Here is an 18,051-nt window from a genome sequence, read left to right as displayed (position 1 = left end):
AGCCTTGGATCAAGGGTTACTTTATTCTGTATATTAAACTATTCAGCACTGGCTGCAGCTTCAGAAACTGTTATCGGAGATCACAAACTTCCATTCATAAAATATTATGAGTTTTTTTTATGAAATGACTCAAACATTTTAAAAATACACCTCGTAACAAGTATGTGGAGAGTCTATTTTGATTCAGTCATAGTTATCCATAGTATTAGCACAGTGCTTGCACAGCGAAATGATTTGCTTTGTTCCACATAAATGGATTTTCATTTTTTGAAAGCATGCAAAGCTATTCCTGGTCTCCTGGCTACCGGATGGCTAAGTTGCCACATTTTGTTAGCATGTGCCTCCTGCCTGCAACACACTGAGGTTCTCTAGAGTAAGCTGGCATCTCTTACCAGCTGGCTTTAGCTCCAACCACCCTCTCTGCGCTCCACGGCCACAATAAATATTTAATCCACACTTTAAAAACTTGCTGACAGCCTCAAACGCAGCCTTGCGTTACAATTTAACATGTCACTGTGAACAGAGATGCAATTGGATGGGGAGTTTGAGCAATATAACTCCTAAACTGCTGTAGGCTGGTGAATAGCAAGTAAATCTGTACATGGAAAATGTAGTTAGCGAAGAGTAAGCCTGACTAATAAGCATGTAGTATGTTGGAACACTCATCAGAGGATCGGCTTAGCAAATAGCCAATGACTCAATAAAATATGCCTAAGGGGCAATGTGTTCTATCTATGTAGAAAGTGGAGGTGTACAGGAACACTATATGCTATAGCATACACTGTGTACAGAACAGATGAGACGTAGGCATGAAGAAATAAAACATATTTAATATTTAAATTTCGTAAAAATGGTTTTGTATTCACATTTTCATTTCTCCGACTATGTCCCCTAACTCTTATTTACTTATAGTCCCATCCTAGTACCACTGGGACTGCCAGCAAATGTAAGGGATGAGTTACATAAAGGCAAATAAGTAAAAATAAATAAACAAATGACTAGCATTAAATATTGTTAGTTATTACACGAGAAAATGTCAGTTGGTAATGATAAGATTACATTAAGGCACATTGCTTTAAAACACATTTGTTTATGTTGCATTATTTATTAACGGAGCAGTACGTGGCAATTATATTGTGGCTTGAATCAAAATCTGTCAGAGATCAAATTGTGTCAGTGAAGACACTGAAGCATATTATGCTGATCATTTATTTACATCTATAGGATTCAAAAGGAAATATGTACCTGCAACCAGATCTTCTTCTGAGTTCACATTAATGTAACCGGTAGATCTGGCAGCTGTAAGAGATTGGTATGTAACATTTTTGTCGACCTTCTTTTCAGCTACATTTTATTTGACAACCAGTTAATTTGGGCACCAGTTCTTTTAAACTCTAGTTCCTCTAGTAATCACTCTAATTAATATATAACCCAAATCCCTAACTGTAGCCTAACGGTGGTAGTCATTACACCAATGCTGAAAAAGCCAGCATGGGATATGCCGACATAATGAGACAGAGTGGTAATAGTGACAGGTTAAAGAACAGAAACTGTTCTGACGAATGAAGATCCCAGCGGCCTAGAATAACGTCACTTTGAAGTAGAGATGGTCACTGACCCCCGTGTTTTAGTTTTGTATTCGGGTTTGGATCTGGATTACCTTCGTGTTTTGCAAAACCGTCCTTGCATGTTCTGTTTTTGGTTTTGGTTTTGTTTGGTTTTGTTTTGCTATTTTTGAAAAAAATACAAATTTTTTGGTCTAAAATAACCTAATTTAGTGTTCCACCAGTTTCTTAGATAAGTGAGGTAATTCTAAAGCTAATAAATTATTAAAAAAACAGTTTAATCACTGGTAGGCCGTCCTTAATTCGAACACTTGTCTGCAAATTATACAGACAAACCTGGTTGTCTACCTCCTCCATCTTTGATTATTGGCAATGTAGCCATCGTCTTTGGGTGTATATTACACCCTCCACTTGTAGTTGAATATTAAAAAAAGCAGCCTGCACAGACTGTGGAACTAGAAATTCGAATATACAAAGAAATGGACAAAGGCAGTTTGGTATCTGTCTGCATCAGACCCCCCCATCCACTTGTAGTAAAATAGAAAAAAAAAGCAGCCTGCATAGACTGTAGAACTAGAAGTTCGAATATACAAAGAAATGGACAAAGGCAGTTTGGTATCTGTCTGCATCAGAACCCTCCCACCCCCCCCCCCCCCATCCACTTGTAGTCAAATAGAAAAAATTGCAGCCTGCATAGACTGTAGGACTAGAAAATCGAATATACAAAGATATGGACAAAGGCAGTTTGGTATCTGTCTGCATCAGATCCCCTCTCCACTAGGAGTAAAATAGAAAACTATTCAGCCGTTATATAATCTAGAATATAAATAGAAATTGAGAAAGGCAATTTGGTATCTGTCTGCATCATAATCATCAACATCCTCATTAGCGCCCTCGTCGCCTCCACAAATCTCCCCCTCATCCTCTTCTATTTCCAAAGTGGCATCCTCAATTTGTGTATCACCGGCTACACTCGGGCTGTTCAGGTACATATCAGCAGAACTTCTGAAAGGACCCTTCTTTATGGGTACACTAACAGAATGCTCACAATTAGACATACCACTGTTGGATGGACTCTCCACAGGGATTGGTGTCATTTGTGAATCAGAGCAAACATTATCCTCTAATGCCTTACTGTTATCTTGCAGCTCGGCTTTGACACGTAACAGTAGTTGTGCACCAATTGTAGGCTCGGGAACTTTTTGGGATCTGCCACTAATAGCCAAAGGTGAAGGCCTCATTCTCTCTTTGCCACTGTGTGTGTAGAATGGCATGCTGGCAAAAAAAAAATTATCGGCACTTAACTTTTGCTCAGTAACACTTCTTTTTCGCTTCAACACAGTAAAAAAAATTGTTTTGGTTTTTTGGACTGATTTCGAAACACTGTGTAGTTTGACATTGCCTTGCCCAGATGACGTACTGGGAACACTAACATCAGGACTGGTGACAGAACCTGGTTGCTCATTCTGATCATATGTGGACTGCTTTGAATCCATTCTGAGCCCAAAGCACTGTGGAGTGCTATAAATTATTTGGTAAGATACTGCTGACAGATAGTAATTTTGACAGTCAGAAATATTTATGCACAATAATGGGGGACACCCCAAAAGCACTGGGGAGTGCCAAATATTGAAAAAAAAAAAATCCTCTATCCTCCTTTCTTCTATAGCGATTTTTGTTAGCACAATTGGATTCAGAATATTGTATTCTCTGTCCCTGCTCTAATCAGCCTGTGACTACACCCTGCTCTCTCCCTCTGTCAAATGGTGATGGATTGCTGTGGAGGCGTGTATTTATAATCTTCAAGTATCGCGAGAACCGACGACGTCACAATGACATTCGGACTCGGCTCGGTACTCGGATACACAAAGTTCGGGTGGGTTCGTTTCTCGGGGAACCGGACCCGCCCATCTCTACTTTGAAGGGACGCGCTCTGATTCCTGCTATTAAGCTGACAATTTAAGAGGCGCAGCCTGTACAATGTTCTTTACAAAGCCTACTACATTGTACAAGTAATGGGACTTTACAATCACAACCTAGGATATAAGGCTCCACTGAACCAGAGCAACCAATGTGATACTTCTTTCATTTTCTAATATGCATTGGACTAGTAAAAAATCAATGATGGTAATTATGGTTCAGTGCAAATTTTGTTAATTATTTTGGAAAATACGTTCTTAAATTCTCTTTCGTAAGTTGTCCATTTTATACACCCATAAGTACTCATCATTTGCATTCATTTCAAGGAAATGATACATTTAATGTTTGTGTCTAAAAGGAGTTGGTCAAAACCTTATAGATTGCTAAAGGTAGTCCTGACCCTTAGGACATTCCTTATATGTTGTTGCAATAACATGCTTCTGCAATGTGCTGAGTGACTTCCTAGTTACAGGACAGCTGTATGTTTGATAGCTGTATGTCTGATAGCAGCTGTGCAGGGGTGTTGGATGTTACAGTAAACAATAGAGAACATGCAGGTGCTGTCACATTCCATGGATTCCGCAGTCATTAACCTATTTTAGAGCCCTGATTGGCAGCATATCATAGAATATGGCAGAGGGTGTGCTGGCGCTCTGATAAGGTATCACACTATTATCAGGACAGCCTTACAATACCTCTTTGGCTTTGCACCTTCACCTGATCAACTGTGGACAAGATAACAGTTTTATGAAGTGAGGCTATCTGTCATTAAATGCTCTGTCTGTCTTTGTAACTACTTGTAAAATTTCTAGTAACAAGAGAGTTAATCAAGTTTGGTCCTTTTCTTAAAGGAAAATATACTTTATTTACAAGAAAGATTTCTTCTCAGTATTTCAGTGAAACACATTGACAGAAGTAAAAATGTGCACAGGGAACCTTTTATTACACATGTGCATTTATTAATATTATTGGAAATTGTCATGTTTGCATCTCTTCGGTGATAAAGAAACTCCATTGAAACCACCAACAGTCAAATAATAATGAAAAATAGAAACTACTTTTGAAAAAAGGAGGTTTTGAACAAGAGTTCTACCAGCATACATCATTTTTGAAATAAGAAATATTTCATTACATTGTCCCTTTTAGAATAGTCAAATTAAATACACCTCTTTAATATAATGCCTTGTAGATGCAGTTGGATTATTAAAGAAAAAGTTTTGAATTGTCTACAGCTGCCTATAGGTGACCAAAATGAACAGATACGTTACGAACCTTGTTGTTTAGCGCAATATAGGTCACAAGTAATATAACAGCACGGTGGCTAAGTGGTTAGCACTTCAGCGCTGGGGTCATGAGTTCAATTCCCGACCATGCCCTTATCTGTGTGGAATTTGTATGTTCTCCCCGTGTTTGCATGGGTTTCCTCCTGGTGCTCCGGTTTCCTCCCACAGTCCAAAAACATACTAGTAGGTTAATTGGCTGCTATAAAAAATTGACCCTAGTCTCTCTCTGTCTGTGTGTGTATGTTAGGGAATTTAGACTGTAAGCTCCAATGGGGCAGGGACTGATGTGAATGAGTTCTCTGTACAGCACTGCGGAATCAGTGGTGCTATATAAATAAATGGTGATGATGATGAACAATATACATTGTAGATAAAAGAGCTGCATATGGTAGGCAGAACACAGTGTTGTTTTATATAAGACATGTTTATTTTCACAAGATATACTCAATCTCCCACTCTCTGATCTGACTGTGACCTACAACTCTACTCCTCTCTGGTAACCACCACCCACTCCCACCTCCAAGACTTCTCCTGTGCTGCTCCCCACTTGTGGAACTCCCTGCCGAGACTCTCCCCCAAATTTCAATCTTTCAAGTACTCACTCAAAACATATCTCTTCTCAATAGTCTATCCTACCACCCACCTGATACTACTCTCTCTGCATGTTCTACAAGCTACAGTCTCATATCCACTCTCAGTCCCACTAGCCCCTATTGTCTCAGAGTTTCTCTCTCCCTCTAGACTGTAAGCTCTCATGAGCAGGGCCATCTCTATCCTTTGTCTCATGGTTGCACCTCCTTTGTCAACCTATCTGTTTTATGTAGGACTGTATTTTGTATGATTTGTAACACTGACTGTCTGGTGCTGTAGAGTTTTCTGGCACCTTACAAATAAAGGATGATGATGATTATAATACAAGCAGTTAACAAAATCAGATATATATAACTATAATAGCTAACTTATTAGAGACAAAATATAAAGAAAATAGGGTTGGAAATAATTGAAATCAATAAGAAGGCATTTTGAAAGTTATCCAAAAGTAAAATATAGCATATTATAAAATGACTATCAATATAATAAGGCACTGCAAAAGTCCTGCACTTACAATAACATACACTGATAAACAGAAATCATGCTGTAAAGAGGCATTGACCAGATAAAAAACAGAGGATAAACAGATCACTGGTGTTAAATCCCCATAAGATCTGAAAATGTGTACACTGGAAATATGTAGCCGAAGTCAAAGTACTGAATAGGATAATTCAAAAAGATAATACTGAATACAGTAAAGCATTGACTAAATAATCACATAGAAAATAGCCAAGTTCAGGGTCAATAGCTGTGCCTAAAATGTGGCTATTCATCCATTAATGTAACAGAAAAGGCTTGAAATCCTGTGGCTCTCCAGGTATTGTGAAACTACAAGTCCCAGCATACACTGCCAAATATCGTCTGGCTATTGACAAGCAAAGTATGCTGGGGCTTGTAGTTTCACAATGCCACACATTGTTTAGACCTGTACTAAAAGCTTAGATAAACTAGCACAACTGAAAATTAAACAGCCTTATTCTCAACTCCTTGTAGTGATAAATATGGTAGAATAAATGGAGGAATCTTGATATCATCCACCTGAGTCTTTGGATATGGGAATTTCTAAATGACCATATTATTGCTATGTAACATTACATCCAAAAGCATATAATGCCTAATGCAGATCATTTATTGTTCATGAAACTGCCAGGCAAAGTAAAGATCAGTGACTGTGTAGAACATATGTATGAAAGGCCGGGTGTCAACAATCAGGCCTGTAACCTTGTGGATGGATCCCTAGTCAGATCGAAATTTTTAAAGGGTGAAATGGAATGGGAGGTTCACAAATGGTTCAAATAGTATCACAGGAGATACAATGGGTGGAGGTACACCCGTTCTCCAATAGGAATGAGCGATATTGAGATATTTCAAACCTGTCAGCTTTGCAATCAAAAAATCCAAAATCTCTTCTGCCACAATGGTGAAAGAAAAGAGAACAGGTAGGACTCTGGAGAGTTACTGCACAAAAACCTAGAGATTTGCAAAAATAAAACCTTCCTGCCATCAGTTCATGGAAAAAAGACTTCACTGTGTTTTTAGTGCTAGTAAAAATACTTGTAACACTCCAAAAGTAAAAATACACATCAAACGCAAACACATTTGATACGTGATTTTTTTGTTAACTTTTTAGTCTCTCTCTGTGTGTATATTAGGGAATTTAGACTGTAAGCTCCAATGGGGCAGGGACTGATGTGAGTGAGTTCTCTGTACAGCGCTGCGGAATTGCAACTGTTATGAGGTTCAGAAGCACCAGGGGACATCAACCTTGGAAACTAATTTACTTATTTATTTATTCATCTGTAATTTAACTGTAATTTTTGTCTTGCATTTTGCTTAAGGAAAAACATATTATGATAAATGTATACCATGGGCCATGGACCCAAAACTTCGATGTTTTGATCCCCAAGCCACTGCGATCCCGCAGCTGAATCAACTTTAGGAGACAGTCCTGATGTTTTTGGGCGCCCTGAAGCCTTCTTCACAACTATTGAACCTCTCTCCTTGAAGGTCTTGATGATCTGATAAATGGTTGATTTAGGTGAAATCTTACTAGCAGCAATATCCTTGCCTGTGAAGCCGTCATGGTCTGGAAATACTGACTAGGTCCTGCACGCAGCTCTCATGGACAGGTAATACTGAATGGGCTCAAGCATACACCCAGCAGTCTCCAGTGCATGACTTTCATGGATGGGAAATATTGAATGGGCTACAGCACACAACTCTCATGGACAGGAATACAGAGAGGACTGCACAAAGCTCTCATGAACTTATTATAAACAGTAATCATTATCCACCCAGAGCCAGGAAATAGCACAGTGCCTGAACTGTGTCTGTCTCCCTCTCTGTCTATCTGTCTCCCTCTCTGTCTGTTTGTCTCCCTCTCTGTCTGTGTGTGAGTGTGTGTCTACATTAGGGAATTTAGACTGTAAGCTACAATGGGGCAGGGACTGATGTGAATGAGTTCTCTGTACAGCGCTGCGGAATTAGTGGCGCTATATAAATAAATGATGACGATGATGATCTGTATATACAAATGAGGCAATTATCATCATCATCATTATGTCAGATTGTGCTTCAGTATTGGGTATAACTTTGGTATAAGCAGATTTCAGAGTATGGGACTAATAGAAGCTGGCAGTCCAATTATGTCCATTTTTGCCTAGTTGTAATACACTCGAATTTCTGCAAGGGATGTTGATTAAATGATCATCAGCGAGGTTAGGGTTACAATGCGGTCTGCGGATTGAGATCATGCAGTCAGAAAGGAAATTATGAACTTTATCTTGTCAGAAGGAAGGTGTAGCTAAAGGCAATTCCATTATTTCACTTTAATAACTTGTAATGCAAATATACAGGTATGTCAAGGATTCCTGCTCAGGGATGTGTCTGATTGAAAAAAAACAAAATAAGGGAAAAAAACTTGTTCATCAAGAATATGATATTCCGTGTTACTTGTTGACAAAGAAAGTTCGTAACCTTGTTCAAACAAATGAAAAATTACAGATTTAGACAGAATATTAGAATGTGACTATCATTCCTTCACATGTCTACAGATGTGAATACCAGATTTTTATGCTAGCACTAATACTTTCTGCACTGAACTCTAGCTGATCCTCATTTATACATTGATAGGAAAGCATTGCAGGATTCTCTGCCACTGAACAGGTTAATTGTATATGAGATCTAGATAGTGAAATTCTCTCCTTATTGCTTGTATCCTTCATGTACTTTAGCAGAGATGCATCTACACAAGAAATAAGGCCATACTTAAACTATAGCAGTGAGGTGAGGAGAAGATCCCCAGTGGGAAGTTTATGAGATAAGAGGCAGGTAAGGCCTCAGAAGTAATTGTAGAGAATGTCTCTGAGGTGAACTGTATGAGTTATCTGTAGATAAGAATCCTGACCTGCTGCAATCTATTATACTCACATATAAAAAATCCTTTTGCTGCTTTAGGCTGGGTACATACTACAGTGTTTTCAGCTGATTATTGGGCCAATGAAACAATAAACGACCGTTCGGCCTGATATCGCATTACTGTGTATGCTGCAATAATGAACGATTAGTGTTCCAAAGCTCATCGTATCGTTTCATTTGATATTTAAACCGGACTAAAAATGTTGTTCAAAGGTGGAACAATGTTGTTCCAATTATCCAGTATGTATGCACTCACGGCCAGCAGTGTCCACAGATCTCTATGGAGTGTGCAGAGTCACAATCTTTTCAGCCGATGGTTATGACAGATGAAGAGCACAGATCTGAAGGTAAATCGTGTAAAACATGCATAGTGTGTACGCATAGACATGCTGATCTGGAGTTATTTTTAGTTTCTGTCATTGGTAAAATCGTTAAAGATATCGCATCGGGAGAAATTTTCTGTAGTGTGTACCCAGCCTTAGTATGGCAAGCGGGTCATCACAAGCTACAGAAAGCCCGGTAGGAAGTCCACTTTCGGGACTTGTCTGCATTTACATATGTGCACGGTTGCCCATTGTCCCTAATTTCCATAGACACAGACAATCCCAAGTTTTGAAGATTTGCCAATAAAAAATATTGTTTTTAGAAATTTTCCCTATTTTCAGTATTGACCAAATGTATTATAAAATCACTTTTTTTTCATCTGCATGTTATATGCATTAGTTCCTATCTATCCTTATTACCGGACTTTGATAGGTATTGAAGGTAGGAGCATTTAAAATGTGAAAAGTATAATATAATCACTTTCAGTAAACATGACAAGATGTGGATTGTAGTACTCTACAGTGCGTCAAGGGTAGATACCATGAGTGGATGCACTGGGTCAGCTAAAAACTAATTTCAAATATTCTCAACTATGTATGTAATTAAGTACTTTTAATCATGCATGGAAAATGGCACCTTGTGAAAAGATTTGCTGCAGATTTGGTATATAAAAAAAAACAAAAAGCTAAACAACTCACAAGTGCTGTGCAGTGCTTTAAAATTGGTATTTGAAATTGGTCCAGAGAAGACATTCACTTTCTACACTGATTCCTTTCTTTTTTATTTTAATCACTGTCTTAAAATGAACTAATATTCTATTTTCTTTGTCTTCCTATTGTCTCCCCTTTGTTTAATAGAAAGATTAGGGGTTGAATGTATAATATATTATTGTTATATAACTAGCATCTATCAGAGTGCGAGTAAGTTCACTTGCAAATCTCGCTATTTTGTACAGCTAAAATTATGTCTTGTTTTCAGCAATCCCTTTATTACATTTCACAGCTCTCCTGTCAATCTTACTGATAATGTGATAATTCTTTTACAATACAGCAGCATGACGTATGTATGGTCACATCAAAAACAGCAGGACACAACAGTCATATTAGCTCTAGTCTTTCATCACTGATTCAAACCATGTGATGCTAATACCACTAATTTAACATATACCGCAAACATTTTTTTTTATAGTTCTGGTAACTTTTCATTTCATTTGATCTATAATGGCATACCCTAATACCCCTTCCTATCTCATTGTAGCCAGGAATAGCAATGGTTCCTTTTCCCACAGCTATAAAAAGAGATCTACACAAAGCACATGCAGTTGTAAGGACAGTATATTTGAAATATTGCAGCCATCTTCTGGGTCAAGAGTTGTCAACTCTAAAATCCAGTTCCGCAATGTTCCTCAGTCAGGACTTTATAATGACTGTGATACATTTCTTACCTGCACAGGTTCAGGGGTGAGTTGTACTACATGCTGGAGGCGCTCACTATGATGATGCCTGGACTCTTCCTCATACACAGCATCTCTCTCATGCTGGGGGAGCCCCAGGAAACGTCGAATGGTGCACAGGTTCTCCCACAGAGTACGGTTTTCTGGGCTTGGATTTTCCTTCCAGCGGAGGAGTTCACAGAGCCAGCCCTGAAACAAAGGAATGAGCAGAGAAAAGTTGTAACACTTCTAGGTGCTATAAACCTCACAAGAGGAAGGAAGACGATCTATAAAACTATATGAACAGCTTGAATTCCTTCCAAGTGTAATAGTTGTAAACAGCAAGCTGCTGCAGCAATGCCCAATCACAGACTCCACTCGGCTGTATGGTTGTCCACACAAGTTGTAAAACAATTGGATCTATGTGCAACTTCGCTGCATACATGAAGGGCTAAATGTATCTGATTGGCTTTCTATAATGCAATCCAATCAGATTGCAATAGAAATTGATTAAACATCCTTTCTTATCACTTAAGAGTTAGCAAGTGACTCATACAAATATAAAACAGGGTCATCAACAAAGTGGGTTTTCCTTCTGTTGATTCTAATATGATCTGCTTGATACAATAATGTATACTTAATAACAAACCAACTTAGTATCTTTCATTCCACTTGAAAATGAGAATACTTTTTAAAACAGCCATTTTTATTGTTAGATAACAGGTTTGTGTTAAAAGGAACATAGGCATAACATGTACGAGTTCTACACATCTGAATCTTTACACTGGCCACTAAAGAAGAACGTCCTGAACATACCTGTTTATAGGCAAACCGATGGGGGGGGGGGGGTTCCTAGTACCTGGAAACCCCCCATCCAGGCCTGGAGCACTGAATAATTGAGGTGGCTGGACCCTGCTCCCACTTCACACAGCTTAAATAAAGGGAGAGCTGCATGCACCTAACAGTATTGCATGCAGCATTACCCATGTATATTATGGGGATAGGAAGAGTTGGAGAGCAGACCGAGCACTGTCTAAAATTATAGCCACGCCCCCATACATGCTGGTCACGCTCACTGGCAACGTGGTGTGGAAAGCCCCCTCTATAAATCCTACGTTTGCCCCTGCTGTTGTATGTAGAGGGAGGGAGATTGTATACAGCTATGTGCTGTAAATGTAGCTAAACCTGACCCAAAACTATAAAACCCATAGACGGTTTACGGGACACCCCAAACACCATTATTTATTCTGCAGAAGAATACTAATTAGGTACATAAGGGAAGGTGTCTATATGTGCCTATAGGTGTTCACAGGATAGGTGTGCTTCACGCAGGCCAGTCTTAACATATCACTTGCTCATCTCATTTATAGATTATATTTATTGATTTTGACAATTACCCCACTTGCCTTGACAATAAACCCAGCCATTTCATATTAGCTGTCATGCTGCTACTTCCCTGTATTTCACTGAAACCTTTTAGAAATGTATTGTAGTGTATTTATGCTGATAAAAACTGACATGACCAAGTAAGTAATTTTAATGTACAGTTGACATCTAAAAACTGATCATGTGGATAACAAAGTTTTACGAGATGACTGAGAGATAATGCTTTATTATAAAGATGCAGGTTATTGAGATATGTTTTACATAACAAGTAACAATTCCCTTAACTCTAAGAAGCTCTAGGTCATCTCACAGCCATCATAAGATACATTATGTAGCAGCAACCTAAACAAGAGTGACAATATGAGATCACCACACAAACATCTAAGGAAATTAGCCATTTTGTTTCCCAGTTCTGAAAATGATCTCATGAAAAAGTTACTGTCATGAATAAGCATCATTCATTTTAATAGTCCCCACCATAAAATTGGCAATGTTTCTTTTGAAATAATTTTTATGTTTATTTCTGATGAAGTTGTGTTCCAATAAGTCATGTACACAATACATTTTGCCCATATGACCAACTGCCCATTTAAGGGAAAAACAAATGGATATTTAACCAATTACCTGTTTACACATTATTAAAACTAGGGTTGACATGAGAAGGGTGTGCTGAGTCTTGGGGTAAGGGGCCATTTGAGTTGGTCCCGGTGAACTATTTTCCTTTATGTAAAATGTGTTATGTTTTCTTCTATTTTCCTTTTGATGTCTAATTTATATCTTGAATAATTTTATGAAGATTTTGAAAATAAAACATTGAAATAAATGGACATTTACCAACTGCATGCTTTAGGAATCAACTGAATATCAAATCATTTTACAAAATATATACCAAACATGAAACAAAATCTGAGCCCTAATTTGCCCATTACAATTAAGCAGGATGAACCTGAATATTAACATTGTGGGGTCTGTTTATGGCTCCTTGCATTTTTTCTACATTAATTATAACTTCTTATTGCGGTCATAAGAAATAAATTAACGAAGCTACTTATTAATATTCTCCAGCCGGGACTGCAGCTCCGATAAGAGACTGCTTGTTGTGGCGAATAATCTATAGTACTGGTCGAAGTAAGGGTATATACGGTGGTTTGCCATACCACCACTTCTCCTACTTCCTTCACTGTAAAACTATAACATTTCATTCACTTTCATTCCCATTACATTTACATCATACCACCACTTCTAAATGTCCATATCGCCACTACTAAATTTCCACTTCAACCACTGGTCTATAATAAAGTGATCGCTATCAGATTTTCGGACCTGGCCATGCCATCAGGCCATTCATGCTCAGAAAACAATTAGCAAATGGAGAGAGGGGAGGAGCAGTAAGATAACTCTCCTGTGATCCTCTCCCCATAGGATAGAATGGTTAATACCATCTTCAAATTGTGTTAGCTATTGGGGCCAACAGGCCAAAAGCTAGGGTTTTTGGAGCTTGATAAATTGACCCAGAACATCGTCCCTATTGAAAATAATGGGGACTGTGATAATGTGCCTTAGTTTGCTTAATGCAGGAGATGAAGAAACAGACGCTTCTGCATGATTTAAGGCTTAGTAAATAGGCCCCTTATCTGTAATCACCACTGAATTATATTAACGGTAGATCTATATGTAAAATACTAAAATACAACTTTTCTGATTATTAATTTGCTCTAAACAGGTATACCCTGGCACCAATCAGACCAGTGGTCGGCAGGAGAATGGTAGCATTTCTGTATCTCCACCATGCCAGATTTCAATTTTTGTTTCATGTCCAATAACACTTTTCATTCAACACAAAGTTATTTTAAGGCAGAGTTATGAAAATAGTAGTACATTCCTGCACTCATGCCACATTCCTGTTAAACCGTTGCAGCTTTGAAAGGAACCATAAAGCACAAGATGTTACATGCCTAAATGCTTTTCCCTTTCTGTACAGTACATGGAACCTATTTGATAAGTGCCCCAATGTTAGTATGTGTATTACAGATAGGGCGATTAACTCTTGAACCTCTAGTGCCCTCCCTTACTCCCATCCTCCACCCCCACCTCTCTCCCCAAACATAAATAAATAGGGGGGAAATGCAAGATTTGATTATCTTTGCTGTATCGGCCAAGGCAGAAACACCAGCTGTTCTTATTGTGCCTCGTCTTCCTCACGGCTCCGATGTTAATAGCCTGATCATTCCATTTTCTCCTTCAACTGCCGGCTGCACAGCACAGAGAAGAGACAGAAAGAGTTCCTGCCCATCTGTAGCAGCTGTAGGCAGTGAACTGTGAAGGCACAAGGGATTTATCGGGTAATCTGTAACACAAGACTGCCTTGTTTTTACAAGAGAAAGGCCACATTTGCACAGACCTGCTCTATTCTGGATGAGGGAAAGGATGAAAGATGTTTTAGAAGTGTTTGGGAGCCTTCAAAGAGGTGAACACAACCACACCGTGCAGCAGAGGTGGTCACCAAAGGATACAATGATCAACTTAGACGTATGATATCCTACCAGAGGAAAACATACATTATTGTAGGAAAAAATCTGTTCTCAGCTGCCCTGATGTGTGGTTGATAGTGGTTGACAAATTGATAAAATTACTCCATTAATAAAATTAAAATGGAAAAATATAGAATAAAAATCCCAGTATGCTATGTTATCCTTTGGCCTTTGCCTATTGGCTGTCAGGGCATGCTGGAACTTGTAGTTCCAAAATTGCTGGACACAAATTGCCAAGTCTGATATATAGATGAATGTATACATTCATTTATGACAAAGACAAAAAATGTCAATACAACTATCTCATTAAAATATATGAGGTGACATTGACAAAATGTAAAATAGGTAGAGTGGACTCTGGTTTGTAAAAAGAACAGGCAAGCACCAAACTATGCGAGAACTCTTTCTGTACAAATTGATACAAGAATTAAATAAACCAACAATTATGTCATAATCTACTTTTGTAGAGGTACATGGTGGTAATAATGTCTAGAAATGCAGTGACTGTATTGTATAATATGCCTTCTTAAAGATGCTGAAAAATGGCAGATAAATTCCCTAAACTGTCTTCAAAGTCCCAAAATTTCCATGATATCACTAAATATTTACATCAATTCACATAACTGTTGTACTACTTGGGAAAACTAGCTAATTAAAGTTTGTGTTAAGTGTAGGAGGCTGCGTGGAACTAACATTATCAGTCCATTTATCAAACTAGATAAGAATATTTTCTGTTCAACTCCCCCCTGCATCAATTACCACTGATCAAGTCCCAAAAAAAAAAACCTGCTCGGTTTCAGCCATATTGCTCAGTGTGTACCCAGCTGCTGAAATAATTAGCTTATGAATGTATCAGCTGGTTGTGTGATTTTTATAAATAATAACCAACCTGCAGAGCAGAAACACTTTCATGAGCTAATATTAGCAATAATTTGCACGGTAATTGGGTGAGTTATAAATCTGCCATATGGATGAGTAGAGAGATTCTCAAAAGTAAAGAGAGTGTCAGACAAATATACACAAATATTTGGTCAAGCATTCATTTTTTTAAAAATACCAACACACATATATATTATAGAGCTATCTATCTATAACATGTCACATCTATTCCTGCCAGTCCATGTACTTAAACTCAGATTATTCATGTTAGATACAAACGTGAACTTTAATATCAAATTAGAATAAAATCCACATTAACCATGGGTGCGACCTAATATTTGTGTGGCTGATTGCTCATTCACCGTTGATAGAATCACAACCAAGTAGCAAAATCTGTGCTTACACTTTTATCAATCGTGACATGTGTGATTGCATATGTATTCATTCTATCTTCACTAGATTCAGAGTGAATAATCCAGTACAGACTCACTTTTACAGGGACTGACAAGTACAGAGAATTGACTTAAACTGCATGATTAAGAAGATTAATTATAAGGGCTGCCAATGAGGGCTATTTTCCTTATTGGCAGCTCTGAGAATAATTGTTGTTTTTTTTTGGGCAACATAGAGGCCGCATGAGTTGCTTTGGCTACAGTTATGCTCTTTGCAATGGTTTATAATCACTCTTAAATCAGGATCACCCTCCATGTCTATACAGTTCAGAAAGTCACCATCATACAACATGTTATATATTGCCGATACATATAACTCACCCTCATAATGTTCATTAGTCTTGCCCTCTTAAATATCAAAAGTCTCAGTTTTAAAAGGAATTAGCAGCCTGATAGCTATGCAGGAACCCATAAATCTCCGTGGTGTGATCTTAACAAGGAGGCTTGCAAGTGACAGCAAGATAAGAGAATGAGGAACGTAAAAAATATGTCAAGTTAAACAAATTTACTTTGCTTCTGTTGTATAAAATATGAGCAGAGTTTCAACCTGACAGTTTGGTATTTCTCACCTTGAGAAAGGTCTAACTACCATATTGAAATGTTTGCCTGAGTTTGTAAGAAAAAGGTGTGTATTAAGGATCATTGAAAGTCAAGGTCAAAAATTTTTTATTATTCTTTCTCAGCCTTCTAGAACACCATCAGTTGTTTTTCAGTCATATGAAATGACTGCCTGCAGAGTTAGAAAGGAGTTCTTGTGCAACAATCATTAGGGAGCCACTATTTACCTACATATGTTATCCTTTTATAAAGCAAAAAGATTTAATTGTAATTTCAAATTTAAAGCAAGGCTATATTCTTTGCCCCACCTAACAATGTCCCGTCCAGTTTCTTTGACTGTGGTCTAACCCAATGTAAAATGATGTTTAGAAAATAAGACAATAAACAATTTGGACATTCCCAGGGACTATCCTAGTATATACCCTCACAGAACAATTCAGCAGGGTGTTGTAGATATATTTAAGAAGAGTTGAAATGTTTCTTTACTCAATATAGAACATTCCTGTGTCTTGGTATATGTCTTCAGCTGAAATATTTCGCTCTATATTCTTCACACTGTTTTCTTCCCTATTACGTTAAATACCATTTAATATGATGTAAGTGTTAAATTGAAAAAAAGTACATTTGAACTAAATGCATTTTTGCATCAAGAAGAATGCAGGACTCTGAAGCTGTGACTTGTGTAATAACAGTATGCCATTTCTTTGCCACATGAGAGTGCTTCAGCTTTAAACATGCTACAATAATATATTTTCTTAATTTAAGTTTCTGTCTTACCATAGTAAGGCACTATATTGCTCCATAGCAAAGTACAGTGGAGAAAACAGAGCAAACTTAAAACAGGAGGGCCCTGCTTGTGAGGGAGCTAACAATCTACTGAACCGCAGTCCCTCTGTGTCAGGGCTTGCTAAACCCTGGCAAACAGGGCAACCAAAAAATTGTGGTGACCAAAGAAATTTGCTCTTTTCCGCGTGCTTCTGAGTGGGGCTCTGAATGACAACCTCCCCTCAAATGCGCAGGCCACGAACCATTAGAATTGGTTCAGAGGATTCAGCTCTTCCATATGAACATTGGTTTTGAGGATTCGCTCTGCTCATGTCTAGATAGTGGAAGCATGCATATGCACCTATGCAGACTGGATGAGGGAGTAATTTAAGAGTAATATTAAGCACAATTTAATTATATTTTACAACCAACTCTGCATCAGCCCCAGAGTATTTAGCATTGTTGCATGTTATTACCATTACCATAGTCAGAACACTCTCACCAGAAACTCTGATGATTCAGGTAACATCACACCTGGGGATTCCTATAGGAGAGAGCAGCTCTGGTCATGCTATTAATAATAATAATAATAATAATAATAATAGTGTTCAGCAACACTGAAAGTTCTGTGTGAAAGAACTAAATGCAGGGTACCATTTCCAATTCTAGTCACAGTAGGTGCACTCAGGTGGAACAAGTGTGAGGTAGTATACAATGGGGCCGGAGAACATATTTTGGGGTGTAAGGTATTGTGTTATTTTTGATGTGGGGGAACACAAGCTGTTGTGAATCATTTTTTATTACAAACCACCAATTGGTTTGTAATCAACAAAATAAAAAAAATTGAAGAGGGGTGGCACACTGGTATATAATCATTTTGAAAGGGCACAGTCCGATGTGTAATAATTCTGTTTGTGGCACAGACTGGCGTGTAATGATTGTGTTGGT

The 18,051-nt window shown here is 38.0% G+C and overlaps 1 protein-coding gene across 4 annotated transcripts in view; it reads right to left on the bottom strand.

Moving 5' to 3' along the window:
- The window catches only part of SATB2 (SATB homeobox 2), a 150,461-nt gene that overhangs the window by 19,649 nt on the left and 112,761 nt on the right, over positions 1-18,051 (bottom strand). For all 4 annotated transcript variants that reach the window (XM_075180075.1, XM_075180078.1, XM_075180074.1 and 1 more), the window contains one exon: positions 10,545-10,742. In XM_075180075.1, the coding sequence (XP_075036176.1) occupies positions 10,545-10,742 (198 nt within the window). The remainder of the gene's footprint in view (positions 1-10,544; positions 10,743-18,051) is intronic.

This window comes from Mixophyes fleayi, chromosome 7 (assembly GCF_038048845.1).
Source record: "Mixophyes fleayi isolate aMixFle1 chromosome 7, aMixFle1.hap1, whole genome shotgun sequence".
In the NCBI taxonomy this organism is placed as follows: domain Eukaryota; kingdom Metazoa; phylum Chordata; class Amphibia; order Anura; family Limnodynastidae; genus Mixophyes; species Mixophyes fleayi.
This window is presented reverse-complemented; position numbering and strand designations above follow the sequence as displayed.